The 24559-nt window shown below is 38.3% G+C and overlaps 1 protein-coding gene across 1 annotated transcript; it reads left to right on the top strand.

The window, feature by feature from the left end:
• Positions 1-1995: 1995 nt before the first annotated feature.
• On the top strand, positions 1996-24381 carry LOC311061612 (formyl peptide receptor 2-like; the record flags this gene model as incomplete). The annotated part of the gene is made up of 4 exons (XM_084080306.1): positions 1996-2063; positions 17202-17943; positions 18837-19077; positions 24265-24381. The coding sequence occupies exons 2-4, from the start codon at positions 17213-17215 to the stop codon at positions 24379-24381; spliced, it is 1089 nt and encodes a 362-aa protein (XP_083936432.1). The 5' UTR covers positions 1996-2063; positions 17202-17212.
• Between the last annotated feature and the right edge of the window lie 178 nt (positions 24382-24559).

The following is a 24559-nucleotide window of genomic DNA, read 5'->3' as shown; positions in this document are numbered from 1 at the left end:
TCAAAACACGCAAAATACCAAATTTTTTCACACAAAATAAAAAACAACAAATTCACAAATTATGCTCTCGTCCATGTGGAACCCCCTCAAGGACCCCTGGGGGTCCCCGGACCCCACTGAACCACTCTGTTCTCTGCCTCTGAGTTGATATTTTGGAGTTACAATAATATGGAACATTTGATAGCCTGCATGGCAAGTATTAAAACTTTTTATATATATATATATATATATATATATATATATATATATATATATATATATATATATATATATATATATATATATATATATATATATATAAAACAATAGATTTAATAAAGATGGAAGATTTAACCAAAATATCACTTACAGTATCACGTTTCATGTATGGTACACATAAGATTTCAGTTCCAGTTTCATTTTTTTTCTCAGTTCACTGTTGGCTGGAAAATTGCAGTAATGATTTGTGGTTTGTCTGAACTTGTCTTTTCAAGTTGTTCTTTGCCTTATTCCGGACTTATGCACCAGATGCGGAAGATAGAGGCACATTGTTCCACTGTTTATGGTCATGCCCAAGATTGATGGACTTTTGGAGGGAGATTGGGCAGGAAATACAAAGGATACTTTTAATTAACATTGTACCAGAACCTAAGTTCTTTCTGCTAGGCCTCTATCCAGTTGGCCACAGAATAAAGTGCAATGAGAGAATATTCATAGATATTTGTCTTTTACAAGCCAAAAGAGTAATTGCATTGACCTGGAAGGACAGTGGTTCAGGGAACTGTCTGTATGCCTACCTCTAGAAAAAATCACATATATACTTAAGGACAAACAAGAGATGTTTCAGGAGGTGTGGGGTCATTTTATACAGTATATGGAAAACAATAATCTGCCACATTTAGTGGAAAAATCTGGAGAGGAGTAGTGTTTTTGTTTGTATGTTTTATTGTAATTGTCCTTTTTTGTTTTCTGTTGTGTTTGTAATATAATGTTGAAAAGTGTTGTGAAAAGAAAGGAAAAATAAATAAACATATTGTTGAAAAAAAAAGTTGTTTGTCGTCACTGTGCAGCTGTTGCTCATGAGACTAAAATGCTTCTGACAACACTTTCAGTTTCATTTACAGTACACTTGGGATGGCAGATATTTCAGTTTAATAATTTTTCTCTCCTGCTGAAGTCTTGTGAAATTATGTGTTATTTGTCATGAAGTTTCTAGACACTTGGTGAACTTGATGGGATGTAGGCTACTGCACTCATACCCCGAAAATGTTATTAAGAGAGTCCATTTTATTTATTTATTTACTTTTTCACGTGAGACATAAAAAAATACTTTATCTTGTACACTTAAGTTACATTTAATTAATGATTTTGGGTTATTACTTTCGATTTTGCCACTTTTTTGTCCATTTGATATGATCTACTGGAAAGCACATTTCAACGGGAAGTTAATTGACAGCTTCTGTAACAGAAAAATAATAAAATCCGCACATCAGTATTGTACCATTCCACAATGGTAGCATAACATTGGTGTGCAGATGTTTTGTGTGGTGTGCAGATTTTTTCCACTGTTCTGTACTGTACTGTTTCATTTCATTTCATTTCATTTCATTTCATTTCATTTCATTCAGCTTCTGTAACATAGTCATACTTCTCTCTTTTATATTTTTGCTATTAGTTTCCTCCCATAGAATGAGAATGTACGGGCGCGTTCGAAAATACAGCACTGAGCGCACTGGCCAATACAAACTAATAGGCGAGTGTGCTCCGGTGCGTAATTTCCGAACGCACCCATGTCGTGAGTTATTGTTACGTCTTTGTCTTTGTGGTTTTTTGTTGTGTGTATATTTGTATGTTTTAAAGGAGGGGGAAATGGCATGTAGCCTACTTTTCCCCTTCAGAAATGGTCTTATTTGACGTGTGTGGATGAGACTGTCTTTGTTGACCATATATGGAGTGTCAAGCTGTCAGTAGGCTATGGAGGCGGGTAAACTGTGAAACAGAAAGACAATCGGCAGTCTGGACTACATTTACACACGACACAACAAAGAAAATAAAGGACCAAAGCCTACAGTTTAAAGTAATAGGTAAGAACTTGTTTTATACTAAAAACCACTTGGTCGTTGGTTCACACACAAACACTTTTTAATACGCATTTTCTCTCTCTCTCTCTCTCTCTCTCTCTCTCTCTCTCTCTCTCTCTCTCTCTCTCTCTCTCTCTCTCTCTCTCTCAAAAAAGAAGACTTTTCCTCCGCGGTGGAAAGCCTGGTGAGGCGAGGTTAAGACAGAGCAGAACCCTATATTATAACTCTATGAGCAGAACATGTTGATTGTTGACCATTCTGAATGTTTGTTTATCTAATGCTATAATTAGTGACGTGTATTATTATTATTTTTTTCAGGTTGACTGTTTTATTCTTACAAAAGTACAAAAATACACTTACAAACAAATCCATACAAATATACATACATCCCAGACTCTTCAGAATAAATATTCACATCTTTATCAATTCATTTATGGCAATAAAAAGACCAATCTATTATTAAAAGTGTAGAAAGTGCCAAGGTGTTACTTTTCTTCTATTTTTATCTAGAGTACGAGCCCTTTTAAGGCTGGTCAGAATCTGGTTAAAAACCACGTTATGTGGAATTATTTGAACTTGACCTAATGACATTTTACATCGTGTTTTCCAAAGTTTTGCCACAACTACACACATGATCCACCCCAAAAAATCATGTTTTTCCTTGTCCATTGTCTCTCTGAAGATACCAAATCTGCAAGAATTGTTACTTATTTCAACATTAAAACCAATTCCCACCATACTGGCCCATACTTTTCTAGATCTATCACATTCAAACAAGAAGTGTTGTAAGGTTTCGGGGTAAGAGCAATTGGGTATAGGACATTCAGTTGTGTTGACTCTGTTACACCATCTCAGTATATGTCTAACTGGAAGCTTATTTTGGGAAATAAGAAAAGCTCTATCTTGCATTTCATATGATATGTTTCTTGCATAGATGTTCTTCACACATTTGTCATTTTCTTCATCATTTAACCCTTCATATTGAGTCATACCTCCATTTACTTCCTCATTAATCATAGAATATAACATTTTACTTGATAATGTGCTCCAGTCAATATTCAAGTGTTCATATTTCTTTATAAAATCACCATAGAGCAATTTGTAGTCAGGTATACCATTCCGACTTCTACCGTATCTTTTTTTCCATGAATTTGGATCCCCAACCCAGATTGCTCTCCTCTTAATGCCATTAGCTATATTTTTGACAAAAAGTATCTTTAATTTTAGATCTAGATCAACGGCATCAAGTCCACCATTCTTTTTACTGCGGAATAAGATCTTTCTCTTGGTGATTTCATAGTTGGTTCCCCAGATGAAGTTCACACACATTTTATTCATTTTTGTTAAAAATGTTCTTGGGGGGGGGGGAATATCGTACCCAAGAACATAAGAGTTGATATTAAGTAGCATTTCTGTATTTCCACTTTGGACCTATAGGAGGCTTTCATTCTATCATATTTACTTATTTCTTCTTTTAATTTTATGATTCTCTTCTCCCAGTTTTTTTCACAACATTTTTCCTTATTTATATAAAGACCCAAGACTTTGATTTCATCTTTTACAATTACGTTAATTTCTGGTTTATTTTCATCAATTCCCATCCAAACTCCTTCTGTTTTATCTTGATTGAGTTTGGCTCCAGCTACTTCTTCATATAATTCAAAGTGTTTGTTTACAAAATTCATTTCAGCTTGGTTTCTTATTATGATAGATACATCATCTGCGTAGGCCAAAGCTGTTACTGTCTGACCTGCACTGATGGTTATTCCTTGTATATTCACGTCTCTATTTATTCTTTTTATTAGTGGATTAATAGCGAGAATGTACAAGGCTGCACTGACCGGACAGCCTTGCTTAACTCCCTTCTCAATTTCAAATGGGTCTGTTAGGACTCCATTGACATTGATTTTCACTGTAGATCTTGCATATAGCAGTTTAACCATATCTATAAAACTATTTGGAATACCATATTTTTTCATCACTAACCAGAGGTAATCACGGGAAATCAAGTCAAAGGCTTGTTTTTGATCCAGTCCTATAATATAAAAGTCTTTCACAGCATCTGAAGTTATAATGTCTCTAAATATACAGAGGTTATCCCACATTACTCTACCTTTTATAGCGCATGTTTGCTCTTGTTCAATAATTTGGTCTAAAATGTTCATCAATCTATTCATTATTACTTTGGCCAATATTTTGTAATCTGTATTCATCAAAGTCAAGTGTCTATAGTTATCTAAATTGCTTCTATCTCCTTTTTTGTGTAACATTGTCATCACTCCTAGGTAAAAAGAGTCACTCAATCTGCCTTCTTTAATCCCTTCGTTGAAGGCTGCAGTAAGGGTAATAAGTATTGGTTCAAAGAGTAACAAATAGAGTTCAGCTGACAGACCATCAGGCCCAGGACTTTTATTTACGCTAAGTTGTTTTATGGCAATTTTTACTTCTTCTTTTGTAATTTCACCTAATAATGCTACTGTTTTCTCCTTAGACAAAGGTTGAATATCTTCTAAAAATTCTGATATTTTATCAAAATTGGTCTCAGATCTTTTATATTTCTCAGAACACATTTCTTGTATCACTCTTCTTTTCTCTTTTTCCTCGGAGACTACACAGCCTTCTTTGTCTAAAACTGATTCGAGGAAACGTTTTTCCCTTCTTTTTTTACATAACGTCAGAGCTTTAGGAACCAGAACTCCTGAATCAGAAGTAGTGTTAAACCCCGCCTCCTTTTTTATATTGAACAAAAACTCATTATTATAGCTGTTCAATTCTTTTTTTAGGTCATGTAGATCTTTCTGTTCGTTCTCACTCAATATGTTTTTTAATTTTAGAACTAAGACTTGTTTTGTTAGCTGATCATATCTATGATTTCGTTCAATGTTAATCTCTTTAGACATACATTTAAAATAGTCGCAAATTCTACATTTCATTATTTCCCACAGTTCTATATAAGACTTTGTAAAATATTTCAATTCAAACATTTTCCTGATTTCTTTTTCAAGATCCTTTGTGAGTTCAACATTTTCTAGGCATTTAACATTCAATTTCCAGTAACCTCTTTTTTCGTTTTTCCCAACTGAAAGCAAGGGGGGTTCTCCTTCCATTCCGACATCTCGCCACTCCGACTAGTGGCTTCCGCGTGCGGTTAGGGTTAGGGTTAGGGTTAGGTATAGGGTTCGTCAACGTCGGAAAGGCAACATGTCGGAAAGGCGAAATGCACCCAAAGCAAGGACACAATTATCAAATGATCAGATGTATCTGTAAGAATAGTATTATAGTTAATAGGGTCTATCGTTTTTGAAGTATACATTCTGTCAATTCTTGTTTTACAAGAGCTGTCAAATCTAGTGAAGCCTTCACCATTTGGGTTAAGTTTACGAAATATATCTACTAAATCCACATTGTTTGTTACTTCTTTCAAACATTTTCCATCTGGGCTAAGTCTAAAAGGTGTATTTGAGATTTTGTCATTGCTTTCAGTAGTAGTATTAAAGTCTCCACAAACAATCACATGGTGTCCTGTAAACGTTATCTCTTGTAGTTTCCTGAAGAGTTGCATTTTCTCGTTTGCTTTCTGAGATGTATATACATTAATTATCCTTATTTTAATTCCGTTAATAACACAATCAACCATTAAAAGTCTACCTGGTATTATGTCTCTCCTTTTATGGATCTGAACATCTTTTGATTTAAATAAAATACCTACTCCATCTGCCAAATCATTACCAATAGAAATAATTGCGTGACCTTTCTCCCAAAGACTAATCACATCATTTACATCTACTTCACTTTTCAGTCTCAATTCTTGAATGCATAATATATCAAAGTTTGTTCCTAATAGATAATTTTTTTTTTTCTTCTCTATATTTCTTTGACTGTATACCTCGTAAATTCCATGATCCTACATAAAAAGCAGTCATAGTAAAAGTGTGTGGAGTCTACTACACAGACGGACTAATTAGTGACGTGTAGCATACAGTAGCCTGCCCTGTAGTAGCATAGAGTGGTGGAAAAATACTCAAATGTTTTACTTAAGTAAAAGTATAAATATTGCATTGTAAAAATGCACTGTTACAAGTAAAAGTCTGGTAATCAAAATTTACTTGAGTAAAAGTGCAAAAGTATTGGCATAAAAAGATACTTAAAGTTCAAAATGTATAATTCTTTGTTGTTGACAATAGCAGATCTACAAGCTCACAATGCCTGGCATTGCAAACGCATTGTGAGATATTTTCAAATGGCCGAAATATAAATAGGGCTGAAGTGGTTATATGTATGTTTTGTAATAATAATCACAATCTACAAAGTAACTAGTAACTTTTAACCAGTAAAAAAGTTTTCAAAAAATGTGTAGTGGAGTAAAAGTAGGCTACAATATTTGCCTCTGAGATGTAGTGGAGTAGAAGTAAAAGTACTGAAAATTGGAAATACTCCAGTAAAGTAAAAAATCCTTAAAATGTTACTTAATTACTGTACTTGAGTAGGCTACATGTACTTAGTTACTTTCCACCACTGCACAAGAAGAGTCACCTCGGCTAACCTCGTGTCACCAGGCTGGAGTTGAGTACTTTGTCTCTACTTTGTCTTTGGTCCTTTCCTATATGGATTTAAAGCCCAGATCTTAACAATTTTTTTTTCCCCCAGTACAACAAAATAACTTGAAATGTTCATGATAATAAAGCATGTGTTTTTAAAAATATATATTTTCACTTAATTGAGACATTTGAATATAAATCATGCTGTTTAATACTAGTAATAAACATAACTAAAGTAAACATTTCTGAAAGTGTATTTTATGTTTTATTTTTATTTTTTACGTCTTTGGAATGCATTGATATGAAAAAGAAAATGTACTTTGTAATTTGTACTTTTGAGTACTTGAGTATTTACTTCATTGTGTTATTTAAATGTTTAAAGTATCTAGAAATTCCATTCCTTGAGTCCAGGCTACTCATTTCCTCTCATTGGCTCACTTGACTGCAAAATACCACATTTTTCACACAAACCAAAAAACAACAAATTCACAAATTATGCTGGCGACCGTGTGGAACCCCCTCAAGGACCCCTGGGGGTCCCCGGACCGCACTTTGAGAACCACTCTGTTCTCTGCTTCTGAGTTAATATTTTGGGGTTACAATAATATGGAAGATTAAAACTTTTTAACATTAAAGATTTTACCAAAATATCACTTACAGCACCTTCAAGATTGACAGAATTGTATCACGTTTCATGTATGGTACAGTTTTTTCTCAGGTCACTATTGGCTGGGAAAAATGCAGTAATGATTTGTGTTTTGTCTGACTCTGAACTTGTCTTTTCAGCTTGTTCTTCACCGTCACTGTGCAGTTCTTGCTCATGAGACTAAAATACTGCTGACAACACTTTCAGATTCATTTACATTACACTAAATTACTTATATGGCTGAGATTTCAGTTTCATTATTTTGCTCTTCTGGTGAAGTCTTGTGAAATGATGTGTTATTTGTCATGAAGTTTCTAGACAAGTGGTGATCATGATGGGATGTACGCTACTCATTCATCACGTAGCCAAAGTGCAGGTTAAATTTATCCTACGTGAAAATGGGCACTGATCTTGTATGGCGGAAGTCACAAGATATGGGGAGAGATTTGTCTCAAAAGTATTTGTGAATCCAATACCAAGATGCACAAATATTCTTTGATTTACAAATATGTTTCCATGATTTACAAATGTGTTTCCATGATTACATCTATATATACAATTTGAATCCTGCGCCATGTCGGTTGTCCGTATGCGACGCCAGTTTGACGGTGTGACGTAATCTGACATCACGATGACAACGCCAGTGTGACGTAATCTCACGACAGCATGACATCACATGACATCACATCCTACCTGCCAGGTGTGAGTAATCACAAAGTGGGTTTGGGTCCTTGCAGAGGTGATGCACGTCACCTCTTTAGGTGCCTGTAAGGTGGCACTGCAAAGTGAACGACGCGTCACGCTAGACGTTCGGGCCGCGTAGCATAGTACAGTACAAATGTATTTTGCAATCTACAAACACAAATTATTTATTTGTGACTTTTGTAAATTTGAATTTGTAATTTTTACAAAAAAATATTATACTTGTGTGTGCATTTATCATAAAATATCATTTGTAAATCATCTATTCTGTGTGTGAATTGTTGGATCTTATTTGTGAGTAGACCAACACACGCATACATTCCTTTTTCCTGTTACATCATTTTGAGACAAACATCACGCTTTTTTAAGAGAATTGTTACAAATGTATTTTCCTATCCACAAACTTACTTGTAACTTGTAAGTTTGCATTTAAATACATGTGCTAAGTTTCACACAGTGTTGGAGAGATTCACTCTCACTTTCTGCAGATCCGTGTGTTGGTGAGATTCATACTTTGTGAAGATCCGTGTGTTGGTGAGATTCATACTTTGTGCAGATCCGTGTGTTGGTGAGATTCATACTTTGTGCAGATCCGTGTGTTGGTGAGATTCATACTTTGTGCAGATCTGTGTGTTGGTGAGATTCATACTTTGTGCAGATCCGTGTGTTGGTGAGATTCATACTCTCTGCAGATCCGTGTGTTGGTGAGATTCATACTTTGTGCAGATCCGTGTGTTGGTGAGATTCATACTTTCTGCAGATCTGTGTGTTGGTGAGATTCATACTTTCTGCAGATCCGTGCAGATCCGTTAAGTTTTGAGACAGGCTTCACATTATTTTGGTAAGATTCACTCACAAATACCTGCAGATTCAAATGTGTGTTTGGACTGCCCCATCCCCACCCCATGGCAATTACAGCCAGGTGGGCACTGCCACTAATCAGGAGGGATCAGTTAGACAGGAGGGATTTCAGGAAAAAAAAATGTATTTGGGGGTAAATGTTGGGAAGTTTGCACACATGTGGCACTACATTGCAGCAGCGTTATAGCAGTGTCAAACATTTCAAATGGCCATTGCTCTGATCAGCGCGATAGGACTCGATTTGAGCGCCACATAGCAGGCTGAAAATCGAGTCATCTATATTTTCCAATGCTGAATGGTTTGGTCAAGCGCTGACATTTTTTTTACCATTGAGCTAATAGAGCCTGCCTGCTTGCTCAGGGGATAATTTTAATCTTGACTAGCAGGTCAAAATTCGTGTCAGATCCTGTGTCTAGGTGAGCCATGACCTTTTGTCTCAATAGAAGAGCAGGGAGACAAAATACAACCACCCCAATTGTATAAGTTATATTTATTAACATACTCTACCATACAGATTGGACAAAATGACTCTCTTCTCTTCATTAAAAAAGTTACATAGTGCCGCTTTAACATACAGTACAAACTGCTAGCCAGCTACCTAGATTGTAATAAAATTGTAAAAAAAGAATAAAAAAATCTGGCCACAGGTGAGCTGTGTAAATAGACATCACAACCTTACTAACATCTATGAAATCCACAATTTTACAGTGTTACGTTAGAAAACGTGCAACATCCTTTGTTCATGCAAGAGACTTGAATAATATCACCCTCTCCAACCCCCCAAGATAAGCTGTAATCCCACGTTTTATGTCCTCTCCTGATGTGGAAACAACTTAAACCATATACTTATTTGACCAATTTCCCAGGGCTCTATAATTGGCCCTCCTGTTTTCTCTGAACACCAAATAACCGAAAATGGACTATGTACAAGCTCACAACATGCACGATAACGTTACTTGTGACACGTTGAGACACGTTGTGAGCTTGTAGATCAGATGTTCACTATTTGCCCCTGAATAGGAATGCTAATATTCAAGTGGTTGTTACAACTGTAAGACCCAGGATTTGAACCTGGGTCTTCCGCATGGGAGCCAAGAGGGAATCCCCACTTGGCAGGAGAGATATTGGGCGTAGGAGCTTCAGGAAAGGCTACTTGTCAACCTGTTAGTTGTCCTACCTAACACCAGGGAAAAGACACTAGCATAAAGCCCCAAGGGCCTCCGGTCAACCATGTAGAGTTTAAGTGGTTAAATATAGTTCACTTTATATAGAATATCCGTTCCCATTATGTGTCGAAAGACATGGCTTTCAGATCAGTCTTTCAACCGTGGGTACCTTGGATCCCTTATGGCAAATCCCAGGCCAGGGCAGGTGATAATGGTCTCCATGTCTGCCTATTAGGCCTACTAAACCATGGTCAAAGAAGAGAAGAATTAATAGGAAAGAGTAAAGCACAGCACAGCGGGGATCATAAACCTTGCTTATAAGCTTACACTAATGAAGAATGAATCAAATCACTTTACTGAATAATGCTGTGTGAGTAAAGCTCCCCAAACATCTTGGGGACAGGATGTTACTGCAATACAACACACAAAAAGTTACTGGTTACTGGACGCGAAGGTTACCTCGTATGACACTGGAGATGTCGACAGTACTGGTCACTCAGTGGCAAACAGGATGAAGAAATGAAGAAATGAGAATATAATCTGAGGAACTGAAAATGCTTAGTACACGAAAGTACATAGCAGGTGTATCCTGTACTTTGGGCTGGAGAAAGCCGATTACAACACACACAGGCATACGCGCACACATAGATTGCTTTGGGTGTGGGGGCACAACGCTGCTGCAATACACACAGGCACACGCACACACATAGATTGGGTGTGAGGCACGAATGCTGTGATACAGCGATACAGACACACATGATCTAATGCTGGACATGATGACAATTATGATTATTTGAATAATGTAATTTAATCAACAGTATCGATCATGCTGAAGTATGAAACTAACTAAAAGATATGTATGTGTACAACATCTGATAATAAAATGGAGGAAAAGTGATCTGATGCTTATAATATGAGTGATGGAATTAATTGTTTATTATAATAGAAACAAATCCACTGTGAGGCCTTTTACGAGTAACCTGAAGAAGAAGCCTGCGTCACATTCAATACTTTCCCCATCTGGCGGAGTCAGGTTATTTTAGCAGTTGCATCCATTTGATGTTTTCTTTATAGAAATGTGGAATTAATCATGACTGATTGTTTTATGTTAACAAAGGACATCTGCATTTCAGTTTGGTTGGAAACATTACCCTTTAAAGTGATGATGGGAGATAACTAGACTAAAGGTCACCTGGACATGGGGTCAGCCCAAAAAGTTTGACATACAACAATTGAGGAACCAAACTCATATTAACTGATATACTGATTTGTAACTTATGTATTAGTGAGCAGACACACCCTATTACATGGGCACATTTCCTAATAATGATAACTAAGGCAATCTGCTACACTTCCCCTTCTTGAGATTCTATTCCCTTTTCTGTGGAAGTTCTTGATCTCTTACTTCCCAGTAACTGCTGTCAACTACATCAACGTGTCATCTTAGGTCACCAAGTCATTGAGTGAACTGTTTTTCATGGCATGATTACGGGTGGTCCATGTCTGTCTCTTCTTGGCTAATGTGGAGTTTCATGTCTCATGTCATTTTCTGGCTCGAACCTTGCCCTGTACATATTCTTCAGGTATGCCAGCATGAAAATACTACTGTCACAAAGACACATAGTTACAAAAGGTAAAATACATTGGGGGCCCTTGGTGTGACTATTGTCATGGCAGGCCCCTGAACAGTGTTTGTGCCAAGTTTGGTGCAGATTGGTGGCAACGGTGCACCTGTGGAACCCCGGGGCCCCCTGATGTGGCCCCTGAGAGCCACACGTGGCCCCTGGTGTGGCTATTCTGATGGCAGACCCCTGACTAGTGTCTGTGCTAAGTTTGGTGCTGATCGTATCATGTGTGTATGTATGTATGTATGTATGTATGTATGTACTGTATGTATTGTACAGTACGCATGTATGTATGTAGCATGAACACCTGCAACTGATTAAATTAACATTAAATGTCTAAATATTTAATCAAGCAACTGTCTGAAGTGCACACAAAAATACAGATAAGTAGAAAATAAAATAAAATAAGGGGGTGCATATGGATCACTTCTTTTAGTAAACAGTTTTCTGTAATGGTGGCCTCTATTTGCATATTTAGGAGTAGGCTTACCACTAATTACATAACAAATACCGTACACACATTGTCTGACCCTCAGAACATAGATATAGACACTTTATTCTTCAGTTTTGCTTGCCTTGTTGAAATTGTTCAACATTGGCAGCCATTTTTTAATGCAAATTAGAAGGTTAAAAACAATCAAATTTGTATGGGAACCATATTATTCAGATTCAGCAGCCTTGAATTATGTAAAATAGTCAGCTTCCCAACTTTTACCCCCAAATACATTTTTTTTCTGAAATCCCCGTCTAACTGATTAGTGGCAGTGCCCACCTGGCTGTAATTGCCATGGGGTGGGGGTGGGGCAGTACAAGCACACGTGTGGATCTGCAGGTATGTGTGAGTGAATCTCACCAAAAGAGTGTTAAGCTTGTCTCAAAACTAAATACACGTGATGGTGTACTCTCAAATGTATATTCAATAGCACATGTATTTAAATGGCAAGTTACAAGTTACAAGTAAGTTTGCAGATAGGAAAATACATTTGTAAAAATGTTCTTAAAAAGCGTGACGTTTGTCTCAAAATGATGTAGCAGGGAAGAGGAATGTATGCGTGTGTTGGTCTACTCACAAATGCAGACTCAACAATTGACACACAGAATTGATGATTTGCAAATGATATTTTATGATAAATGCACACACAAGTATAATACATTTTTGTAAAAATTACAAATTCATATTTACAAAAGTCACAAATAAACAATTTGTGTTTGCAGATTGCAAAACACATTTGTGAATCATGGAAACACATTTGTGAATCATGGAAACACATTTGTGAATCATGGAAACACATTTGTAAATCATGGAATATGTGTGCATCTTGGTATTGGATTCACAAATACTTTTGAGACAAATCTCTCCCCATAACAAGATGTTATTAAGAGAGTCCACTTCATTATTTATTTTTTATTTGTTATGTGAGACATTCACAAACATTGTTTTGTAGACTTTAGTTACATTTTATTAATAATTTCGTGTTATTGCTTTGGATGATTATGCTGAGTTGTCTGACTGAACTAAATTTCTTGTCCTCGCCTGTTGCTGCATGTACAGTATGTTGTCAAGCCTTGTTTGTGGTGTTCACAGCTTTTAAAGTGCTTGCTGAACTGTGTTGATTAGCATCATTATGTGTTTTTTCTGCATTCAAGGAGCGTCCTTTTTGTATTTCTTTCATAGTGTTGTTCTATTGTTCATACATTTAACATGAAATATTCTATACTGTATAATAACTTATTTAATAATCATCAGTTGTACAGTAGGCCTACTATCTCTCAAACTTAGAGCCCCCCCTTGTGGTGTGTTATTGATTAAAAATGTATATTACAAAATAGTCTCCTCATTAAGGTACACTCCATGGTGATGTCTCAAAGTCACGCTTAGCACATAAATGAGCAGATTTTGACAATTGATTTTCATTTTGTGAGGGGCAGAAGGCAGAACTGACGGGCAACGGTAAACCCTGGGTTCACCACATATTTCCATATCATTTGTTGACTAAATAGTCATAGTGGAACGCACACACATTGATTTGGTAACAGGAAGGGTGGGCACCAAAACATTCTGGGCACTAGGGAAAACTGGCCCCCTTTGACCCCCTTTACCTTGGATGTCCTGAAGCTGAGGTCAGCACATAATTGGCCCACATGGTGACTTTAGAGAGGGTGAAGCCTCAATGGTCATGTAGGAGCCACGGGACGTCCCCGTGATAGTGAAGGCCAGCTACGACGGGCTTTTGTAGACATTGAAGTGCTTCACACACATTTAAATGTCAAGTTTAACTCACTGTGCAGTTGTTGCTCATGAGACTAAAATACTGCTGACGACACTTTCAGATTCATTTACATTACACTTAATTACTTATATGGCTGAGATTTCAGTTTCATTATGTTGCTCTTCTGGTGAAGTCTTGTGAAATGATGTGTTATGCTTTTCTAGACACTCATTCATACAAATAATAACACAAATAATGTCACCAGTACAGTCACTCAGTACAGTAGCTATGTGACATGGCTTGACTCAATCAGTCCAATCTCTACTTCTCCTTCTTCCACCAGTCACTCAGGCGATATCGATACGATATACGATATTACCGTTAAAATGTCATATTCTATATTTTAAGTGTTGCAACGTCAAATTATTTAAAAAAAAAACTGTCAATATCACTATTTAAGTGCTATTGGGTTCCCACACTTGTTATTTGATATTCTAAGTGTAGCAACATTGAAAACTAAGCATTCTTCATTTATAACAAGTCAGTATCACTCTTAACTTTAAGTATCCTATTTTTTTGCTTCACACTTTTTATTAGCTCCAATTGGAACCTCACCTTCCGCTGTATAGCTCCGAGATGAGGTTCCATGTTTATCTCTGCCGTATGGTTGAAAAATGTCCGCACATTTTCCACTTTACATGTTTTACCTCTTTCTGCACATCGTATCCAAAAAGTAAAGGTTTTCTGAAATGCTCACAGATGTTTGAAATTTTAACTCACCATAAAATCTATCCAACGAGTTGAAAAAAGCACTTTATTCGCCTCTCTCCTCCGCCGGTTACATGTTTTTAAGACATTGCGCAAGAGTTGCGCCCATAGACACACACGGCCGGAAACGGAAGGCCTACAAATTCACGCCCACTTTTGACACTCGGGGTCCGTTAGAACGATGAACTGCAGCTCTCAATGCAATCTCTATGAGAGGCATTGTAAAATACCGTAATTTCACTGGTTAACTACTGAAGCTGTAGCGATTTTTTTTGTGTTCTAATAAACTGTCCCATTTGTTTAATTTATCCTTTTCAATGTCCCATATCTGTCATCTCGATATACTACCCACAATATACTATAATATACTCCATCAGTATGTCAAAACCGCTAGCATCGCAGATTTAGAGTTTAAGTGGTCGCATGGTATATACATCACGGACGCATCCCTTGAGGTTTTCAATACCCAGAAAACTGGCGAAAGTGTCCGTTTTCAATATGTTTTGGTCATTATCTCTGGAACAGAAGGTCCAATCTGCTCAGTTCAAAGCTTGTTGGATGCGTGACTTTGAGGACATTAAGCACACAATGACACATTTTCGTTTTTTTTTTTGTTTTTTTATTTTAGGGGAGGCGAGATCTTAGTTGGTCAGGCAACCGCCTTTCCTGTCTCTACAGTGGGTACACCATTTGTCAGCGCTCGGCGCGCTCCGCGCTCGTAAAGGCAGTGATGTCACTGAAATGCGACAACTTGTCTGTCTGCCGTCTACCCTCTGCTGTGTTAACATTATGGGTAACTCGTTAAAGTGGCAAATTAAATGTGAAACACATCAACTATTAAGAAAACAAGAAGATATGTTGACAAAGACACTCCATACATTTGGAAACATATTTTTATTTAAATCAATATCGTCTCCAGTTAATGTAGGAATATTTTAAAAGTAGGCTAACTCTCATATCCTCTCATAGGGAATGCATTGAGAGCTGCAGTTCATCGTTCTAACGGACCCCGAGTAGCGGCGCTATCTCAAAAGTGGGCGTGAATTTGTAGGCCTTCCGTTTCCGCCCGTGTGTCTCTATAGAGATAACATTACTGATTGCCCTACTGGTCAAATGTTGAATTGCATCTTCTAATGCATAATATTATTGAACCGGCTGAGGAGAGAAGCGATTTAAACACTTTTTTCAACTCGTTGGATGGATTTTATCGTGAGTTAAAATTTCAAACATCTGTGATCGTTTCAGAATACCTTTACTTTTTGGATACGATGTGCAGAAAGGGGTAAGAAACATGTAAAGTGGAAAATGTGCGGACATTTTTCAACCATACGGCACTGCTCCACGTAGGACCTCATCTCTGAGCTACATAGCGGAGGGAGAGGTACTAAATGGGGCTAACTTTTTATTTGATATTCTAAGTGTAGCAACAATGAAAACTGAGCATTCTTCTTCTTTAAAAAAAAAGAAGCAAGTCAGTGCACTCTTATTTTGAATTTATCTGACCTAAAGTAAAACGCTCTTATTTTGAAGGCCAACCGTCCGGAATCAAGTGCTACTGTCGTTTGACTTGACGGACATTTGATTCTAAGTGAAAGACAAGTCGCGGAAAATCACTGAGTTCAATAAAACGAACGTCAATCCGACGAATGGACATAAACAGTCAAGCTTTTCATACAGAAGGCTTTAGGCAGCTTGTTACATTAAGGACATTCATTTTCAATGAGAGGCGAGCGAGTGCAGCTCCTCTAACTCTAAGCAGCAGGTAGGAGGAGCAGTCTGACACGCGCATGTATGCTCGTCACACAAACACATCGCTCGCGTGCGCACACCCCCCCCCCCCCCCCCCCCCACACACACACACACCCACACACACACACACACACACACACACTTTCAACAAGTTGAAATCAACGCTACATGCAGAGTCCGCCCCCCCCCCCCCCCCCCCCCCCCCCCCCCGCTCGCGCGCGGACACACACACACACACACACACACACACACACACACACACACACACACACACACAGTAAAGTAAAGCTAATGTAATTGGCTCCCAGACCCAACTTTGAGAATAGATTAACGGCGGTAATTTTTTTATCGCGCGTTAAGAGTCCGCCGTTAACTTAGCCCGGTAACGGCGTTAACGGCCCGGCCTTAATTGTAATATAAAGCTGTTTAACACTTATTTTAACATATCACTTATATTTAATTAAGAGTTGTAAATATTGATGTGGTGGAATGATTCATCAACATTATTTAGAATGTTAAATTAAAAATTATCAATAGGTATCAGAAATGAAAAAACAAGTTGGTGAAAAAAAAATAAGTGTGTGAAATTTAATATTTTGGAGGAATATATATTTTTTTCTTAAACATTGCCGAGTTCCCCTATCTCGTTATATTAAGGACAATAAAAATCAACATGACAAAAAAAATCAAATTTTTCCAAATTTGATTTTGCAAACTATTTTTTTAAAATGTTTATTTCTGCTACGTATTGTACACCTAAAACCACTTAAAAATATATATATATTTTCCTTTCCTACACCCATACAAAAAAAAAACTTTAAAATAACACATGTCCCTTTAGGGGCTTCGTAATAATGCTTTGTTTTGTTGTTTTAGGTTTTAGGACGATGGAGATGGAAAAATCCCTCAAGGTCGTGTCCCTCGTCATTTACAGCCTGGTCTTTGTGCTCGGCGTGTTGGGGAACGGTGTTGTCATCTGGGTGACGGGTTTAAAAATGAAGAAAACCATCAGCACTGTGTGGTACCTCAACCTCGCTGTGGCCGACTTCCTCTTCACAGCGTTCCTGCCCCTGATCATCACAGAAATAGTTATGGACCACCACTGGCCTTTTGGCAAATTCATGTGCAAACTGAACTATACCTTAGTTCACATGAACATGTATGTCAGCATCTTCATTCTGATGGTCATCAGTGTTGACAGATGTGTATGTGTGGTATGGCCAGTGTGGGCCAAGAACCACCGCAGTGTCAGAAAGGCGTCTTGTGTGAGTCTGGGTGTCTGGGTTCTGGCCTTGGTTTTCAGCTCCCCTTACTTCATCCTTTGGGACACAGAGCATGACAAGGACATCATTAAGTGCTTCGAATACTATGCACCCAATGACTACGGTCCTCAAGCCACAGTGATTCTTCCAGTTAGGGCCGTGTTCATCACTCGCTTCCTCGTGGGATTCGTGGTCCCTTTCACCGTCATCGTCTCCTGCTATTCTGTCATCATCTACCGGCTCAGGAGGAATCGCTCGCTGGTCAGCCACTCAGGTCACCGCTTCAAAATCATAGCAGCTGTTATCACCGCTTTTTTCCTTTGCTGGGCCCCCCTTCACATCATGGAACAAATTTGGTTGGTGTTTCGAATGGGGACATATTACAGTGTAACGCTGGATAATGGGATCAACATTGGGTATCACATAGCCATGCACGTGCACACATAGACATCAAAGGGGGCTTGAGCCCCTGCCCTTTTGTCTGTCGGTAAAAAGTGCCCTCGTCTCCTCTGACTGTAAAACTGTAGAAACCCCTGCGCCCGTTGGCCTCGCACCTGCAGTAAAGCTTACTTAATTGAGCCCCGTGCCATGCAGTGCTCGCGCAGAATTATAGTTGATTTACAAGCTCACAACGCGTCGCAACGCCAGGCATTGTGAGCTTGTAGATCGGCTATTTTTTGGGTGCGCGATACCGCCCGGCAAACGAAGTCTATTATACACAATCGAAACCTAACTGAGGCCACAACTGAACGCAGTGAATGCACGCAGAACACGGACCAATTGTTTGAGACAGATTAGGTATGTATGGACAAAAAAAAAATATATAGCTGTTAATTTGAAATTACTTGTCAAGCAGGAGCCTATATATATCTCTCTCCCTCTCTCTCTCTCTCTCTCTCTCTCTCTCGCTGTGTCAGCAGCAGTGGTGGGAAAAGTACTCAATTTCTTTACTTAAGTAAAAGTACTCATTATACAGAAGAATAAGTGGCGTCGTTAGGCGGGGGCTTCGGTGGCTATAGCCACCAATGTTTTATCCAAAGCCACCAATAAAAAAAAATATTAAAAACATTTTTTTTTATTTTTTTTATTATATATCTATAACACTAACCTAACCCTACCCCTAACCCTAAAACCGAAATAAAGTAACAAAAAACGGGTAAAAAAGTACCCGAATCCGACGAATATCCGCAAAATTTCGCGCGCGCTTGGGGACACATTTGTCCGTGCATGTGCCCTTTTCAAATCCCAGCCCCTGCCTCTCCAAATCTCTCTGCACGTCTCTGCACATAGCTTTCAGTGTGGCATTTATCAACAGCTGCCTGAACCCGCTGTTGTACGTGTTCATGGGTCAGGATTTCAAGGATGTATTTCGCAAGTCTGTCCTAAAAGTGATGGAGAAAGCCTTCACTGAAGAAGTGCCTCAGACCAACACTTCCACAAACCCAGGGACCACCAGTCATAGCAAAGATAATAATGTTTCTGAGGCACAGGTATAGGGTTATAGGTCGTTATAGGTCGAAACGATGATGACAAATTATGAAAAGGTTCAATAATATGATGAACTTAGAGTTTTAAAAACAGGATATTTTTGTAATCATTCATACACAGTCACAAAACCCATTAAAAGGTTGTATTTGCTTGTTTTGGCCATTGATTTTGTATTTGGCAGGAATATGATGATGAAAAAACACTATACATTTTGCTATTTACTTGCAACTACAAAATTGATGATCATAATATTTATAATGCTGGAAATATAAATACTAGAAAAGTGCACTCCTTGGAGTGCAGATCTCTGCCATTCTGCATTCAAGGAGATTCCTTTTTGCATCTTAGCCATTTAGGAAGCCCTTCCCCCCACTGTTCTATTTACCATGACATATTGTATACTGTGTAGTACTAGTACTGTGTAGTAAAAGTAGTGAAGGAGTGTAGAACCCTACTCTCCTTCAAAACTGCCCTAAAATAGTACCTTCAGGTGGCTGCAATTCTAAAACTGGCCCCTGTAAAAGTCATAACCCAGCCCCCCCCCCGCTCGAACTGTTTACTGTACATATTATTTATTTTCTTATTTTTATTTTTAAACTATCCATATGATGTTCTGCATAGTAGTGTATATCTATCTGTCATTTAATGTCACTATGAATTGACCCCAATTGAAACAATCCATAGGCTTTTGGGGTTTCTAAATCCTATTTAGTTGACCTTGTATTTGAACTGTACTTTCATCTGCTTTTTTCAAATTTCTAAATAAAGTATTCAATCAATCAATCAATCAAAGTGCATAATGACTTCTTTAATAATCATCACTTGTACAGTAGGCCTACTGCCTTAGCTTTCAAACTTCCTGTGGCGTGTTATCGCCCTCTTTCTTTTTCTGAGAAAATTGTGTTTGTTTGTCTGTGTGCGTGCAAGACACTAAATACTATATCCAGCATTTATCTTTGAGGTTTCTGATTTAATATGATGGCAATAAAAAAACGAATTTATAAATACTGTTAATATACAATAATGTGTCACTAGAATAGTTTTGTGGTGTTGACAGCAAGTCATTGCACATGGGGTACTTTTCTAAGTCTGCATGTGCCATGGGGTCCATTTTATCATAATCCTCCTATGCTCATAACTAAGTCACAACTCCACAACAGAACCGTCTGTGGCGAGTTGGAAGTTGGTGGGATCAGCGGATGTCCAGAAACATCAAAATAAAACCACAAATCTTAGTCTAACAGCGTCACTCAGTGATGTGCTGCAATCATGTCATTCTAAAGCAGGGGTCTTCAACAGGGGGTCCGGGACCCCTAGGGGGTCCTCAGAGTTACTACAAGGGGTCCGCCAAATCTTTGTGTGATATGATTTTTTTTCTTACATTAACCACTTGAACCCTAGCATCCCTTTTCTGAGGAGAACTTAAGCCAAAAATAGCCGATCTACAAGCTCACAACGCCTCGCAGCGCGAAGCGTTGTGAGCTTGTAGATCTGCTATTTTTGGCAAAGAGTTATAGGTGTAGAGGGAAAAAAGAGCAGCAAATGTTTATCTGAAACACAATTGTATACAATATAGAGGGGGTCCCTGCTTCATATCTCTCCCAGCTAGGGGGTCCTTGGCCTAAAAACGTTGAAGACCCCTGTTCTAAAGGCATAACTAAGCCTTTTCAACAATATATTATTTACCTATATTATTTATAATATTCAGTTGATATGTCAGCTACTATGGAAAACTGGGCACCAAAACAGAGTGGGCACCAGGCCTCGGAAGAGTGGGGACAATAGGAAATCCAGGCTCTAAAACAGGAATACTTTGAAGTCTGGCATGCAAATTACTGGATTGCAAGTACATTCAGATTTATTTATTTTTTACCCTTTCCAAAACATTTTCAGACAAATTAGTTTTGTTTAGTAGGTTAAAGTTAAGTTAGGTATAGAGTTAAGGTTAGGTTTAGGCATAGTTTTACTGAGGTTAGGTTTAGGAGTAAGGTTTGGGTTAGTCATAGTTTTACTGAGGTTAGAGTTAGGAGGATTAAGGTTAGGGTTATAGGCATATTTTACTAAAAAGTGTATTGGTGCCCATATTTAATGCCCCGTCTTCCGAGGCCTGGTTCCCACTCTTCCTGGTTCCTACCCTTCTATAGTGCCCAACCTTCCCCCCCAAACATTGCCCAGATTTCCCTAGTGCCCACCCTTCCTGAATTCATTCATGTTCATGGAGCAGGCAGGCAATGAAGCCGAAAACCAGAGCAGTGTTCAGTTCACTAAACGACCACTTGAGGTCAGTGTTGCTCTGCGCTCACTGCTCGCCCCCCTTTGCCTTGTGATGTCCTGAAGCAGAGGTCAGCACATACTTGGGTCCTCATGTGACCTCAGCTAGGGACCGGGTGAAGCCTTAATGCCCACATAGGAGCTACCGGACGTCCAAATAGCGCAATTGTCGCAAATAGCGCAACGTCCAAAAACCTGCTATTTTCTGCTACACTTCTGGAAAAATCGTTGATTTTTTGGGGGGAGGGGGGGAATGTCAACATTTCTATACAGCAGTGCATTGACATTAAAAGGAAAATGTACTTTGTAATATACTTTCAAAAGTACTCCAGTACAGCAACTTTCACTTGTAGTTGAGTAATATTTGACCAGGAGTATAGGCCTACTTTGACTCAAGTAAATAAAAATCGTCACGTGGATGCACCTGGGACGTATCATCAGTGTTGTAGCCTGGGGTCAACGGGTGTTTCGGTACATACACCCTCGCCCAGGTGACCCAGTCGGGGTTGATCAAGCCCCGACTTACGTCCCAGTAGCTACCCACGGTCAGTCCTCTTAGGGAAAGACAGGGCCCCTCAGTCCGCTTCTCCGGAACGACTCTGCCGGGACCGGGGGAGGCTCTGGCACGTGGAGTGGACTATAGGCTCTGTGGGTGGCCTCCTGACCGGGCCCCTCCTTCGTCCGACTCTCACCAGGTCCAGGACCTGAGCGCTGCACCAGACCCCCCCCCGCTCCAAACATTTCACTTTGGTGTGATGGTGTCTTGGGCCGTTGGGGTACTGCAGGCTCCACTTGCGGCTTGCCTGAAAGGCCCTCCTAAAATAAGAGTCAGGTTACTCCTAAATGGCCTCACCGTTGGTTCCTCACGGAAGACGTAGGCAGGGGGGCGCTAACCCATACTGCTCCCGGGTGCAATTAAGTCCTGGAGTTGAGTACTTTGTCCAACTCTGGTCCTTTCCTATATGGATTTAAAGCCCAGATCTTAACAATGAATAATCTTTTTTTCCCCAGTACAACAAAATAACTTGTCATGTTCATGATAATAAAGCATGTGTTTTTAAAAATAAATATTTTCACTTAATTGTGACAATAAACTATGCTGTTTAATAATAGTAATAAACATAATTAAAGTATTATTATTATTATTATTATTTTACATGCTTTCAGAATGCATTGATATTAAAAAGAAAATGTACTTTGTAATTTGTACTTTTGAATACTTAAGTATTTACTTCATCATGTTATTTAAATGTTTAAAGTATCTAGAAATTCCATTCCTTGAGTCCAGTGACTCCTGTCTCTTCAGCAGCAGGCTACTCAGAGTCTCTCGTTGGCTCACTTGACTGTCACTCAACACACACAAAATATCAAATTTTTCACTCAAAAATTATGCTGGTGACCGTGTGGAACCCCCTCCAGGACCCCTGGGGGTCCCCGGACCCCACTTTGAGAACCACTCTGTTCTCTGCCTCTGAGTTGATATTTTGGGCTTATAATAATATGGAACATTTGACAGCCTTCATGGCAAGTATAACGTGGCAAGTTAACTCTGAAACTGACCTATTTTCAAAAATATATATATAATAAAGATTTAACCAAAATATCACTTACAGCGCCTTCAAGATACTGATGACAGAATTGTATCACGTTTCATGTATGGTACACATGAGAATTCAGTTCCAGTTTTTTTCTCAGTTCCCTGTTGGCTGGAAAAAATGCAATAATGATTTGTGGTTTGTCTGAACTTGTCTTTTCAAGTAGCTTTTCACCATCACTGTGCAGTTGATGCTCATGAGACTAAAATACTGCTGACAACACTTTCAGTTTCATTTACAGTACACTTTTACGCATGGCTGATATTTCAGTTTAATTATTTTTCTCCTCTGGTGAAGTCTTTGCCATGACGTTTCTAGACACTTGGGGATCTTGATGGGATGTACTCACTTAGGTGAACTCAGTGGTGTAAAGTAACTAAATACATTTACTCAAGTACTGTACTTAAGTACAATTTTGAGGTACTTTCACTTTACTGGAGTATTTCCAATTGTCTATACTTTTACTTCTACTCCAATACATCTCAGAGGCAAATATTGTACTTTTACTCCACTACAAATATTTTAAAACTTTAGTTACTAGTTACGTAGCAGATATAAAGAATTATTACATTATAAAACATACATTAACCATTTTAGCCCTATTTTATAGGCTATTTGAAAATAGCCGATCTACAAGCTCACAACGCGTCGCATCGCGACGCACTGTGAGCTTGTAGATCTGCTATCTTCAAACATTTTTGTACTTTTACTTTTGGTACTTTAATTACATTTTGATACCAATACTTTTGCACTTTTACGCAAGTACATTTTTAATTCGGGACTTTTACTTGTAACAGAGTACTTCTACGTTGCAGTATCGATACTTTTACTTAAGTAAAACATTTCAGTTCTTTTTCCACCACTGGGTGAACTTGCTGGGACGTAGGCCACTCACTCATACCCCGTTTTCACATAGCCAAAATGCAGGGAGTATATAGTGGAAATGTATTATTGTTTATTATGTCCATTTTATTATTTATTTTTGATGTGAGACATTCTCAAACATACATTGCTTTGTACACTTACGTAAGTTACATTTAATTCATTATTTTGTGTTATTACTTGGTTGATTATTTTGCCATGTGATACGATCTACTGGACAGCACATTTCAACAGGAAGTTGATCAAAGTGACAGCTTCTGTAACATAGAAAAATAATAAGATCCACACATCAGTGTTGTGCTCCCAATATGGAATGTATTCTAATAAATTCCACGATGGGAGCATGACACTGGTGCGCAGATTTTTCGACTGTTCTGTAGGCCTACTGCACTGTTGGGATGTGCGTGTCCTGTCATGTTTTTGACACATTTTTGTCAACAGCCCTCCAGCCCTTACCATGCATACGGTCAGACATTTCATCAGACCTTCTCCTCAACATTCACTGACCTGCAGTTTGAAGAGGACACTTCTCTGGCTGACATCAATACAACACATTGAAACAGGTATCTATTCTTCTTCTTTTTTTAAATCTAGACAGTCTATATCAATGAATGCTATGGGTATATAGAGCTAGTATTTAACACTTATTTTAAAGCATAACCTTTATGAATAAAAATCCAATCTGCATGGTAGAGTATGTTAATACAATATAATTTATACAATTGGGGTGATTATA

Source organism: Gymnoscopelus microlampas, assembly GCF_963454915.1.
Source record: "Gymnoscopelus microlampas genome assembly, chromosome: 15".
Taxonomy (NCBI): domain Eukaryota; kingdom Metazoa; phylum Chordata; class Actinopteri; order Myctophiformes; family Myctophidae; genus Gymnoscopelus; species Gymnoscopelus microlampas.
This window is presented reverse-complemented; position numbering and strand designations above follow the sequence as displayed.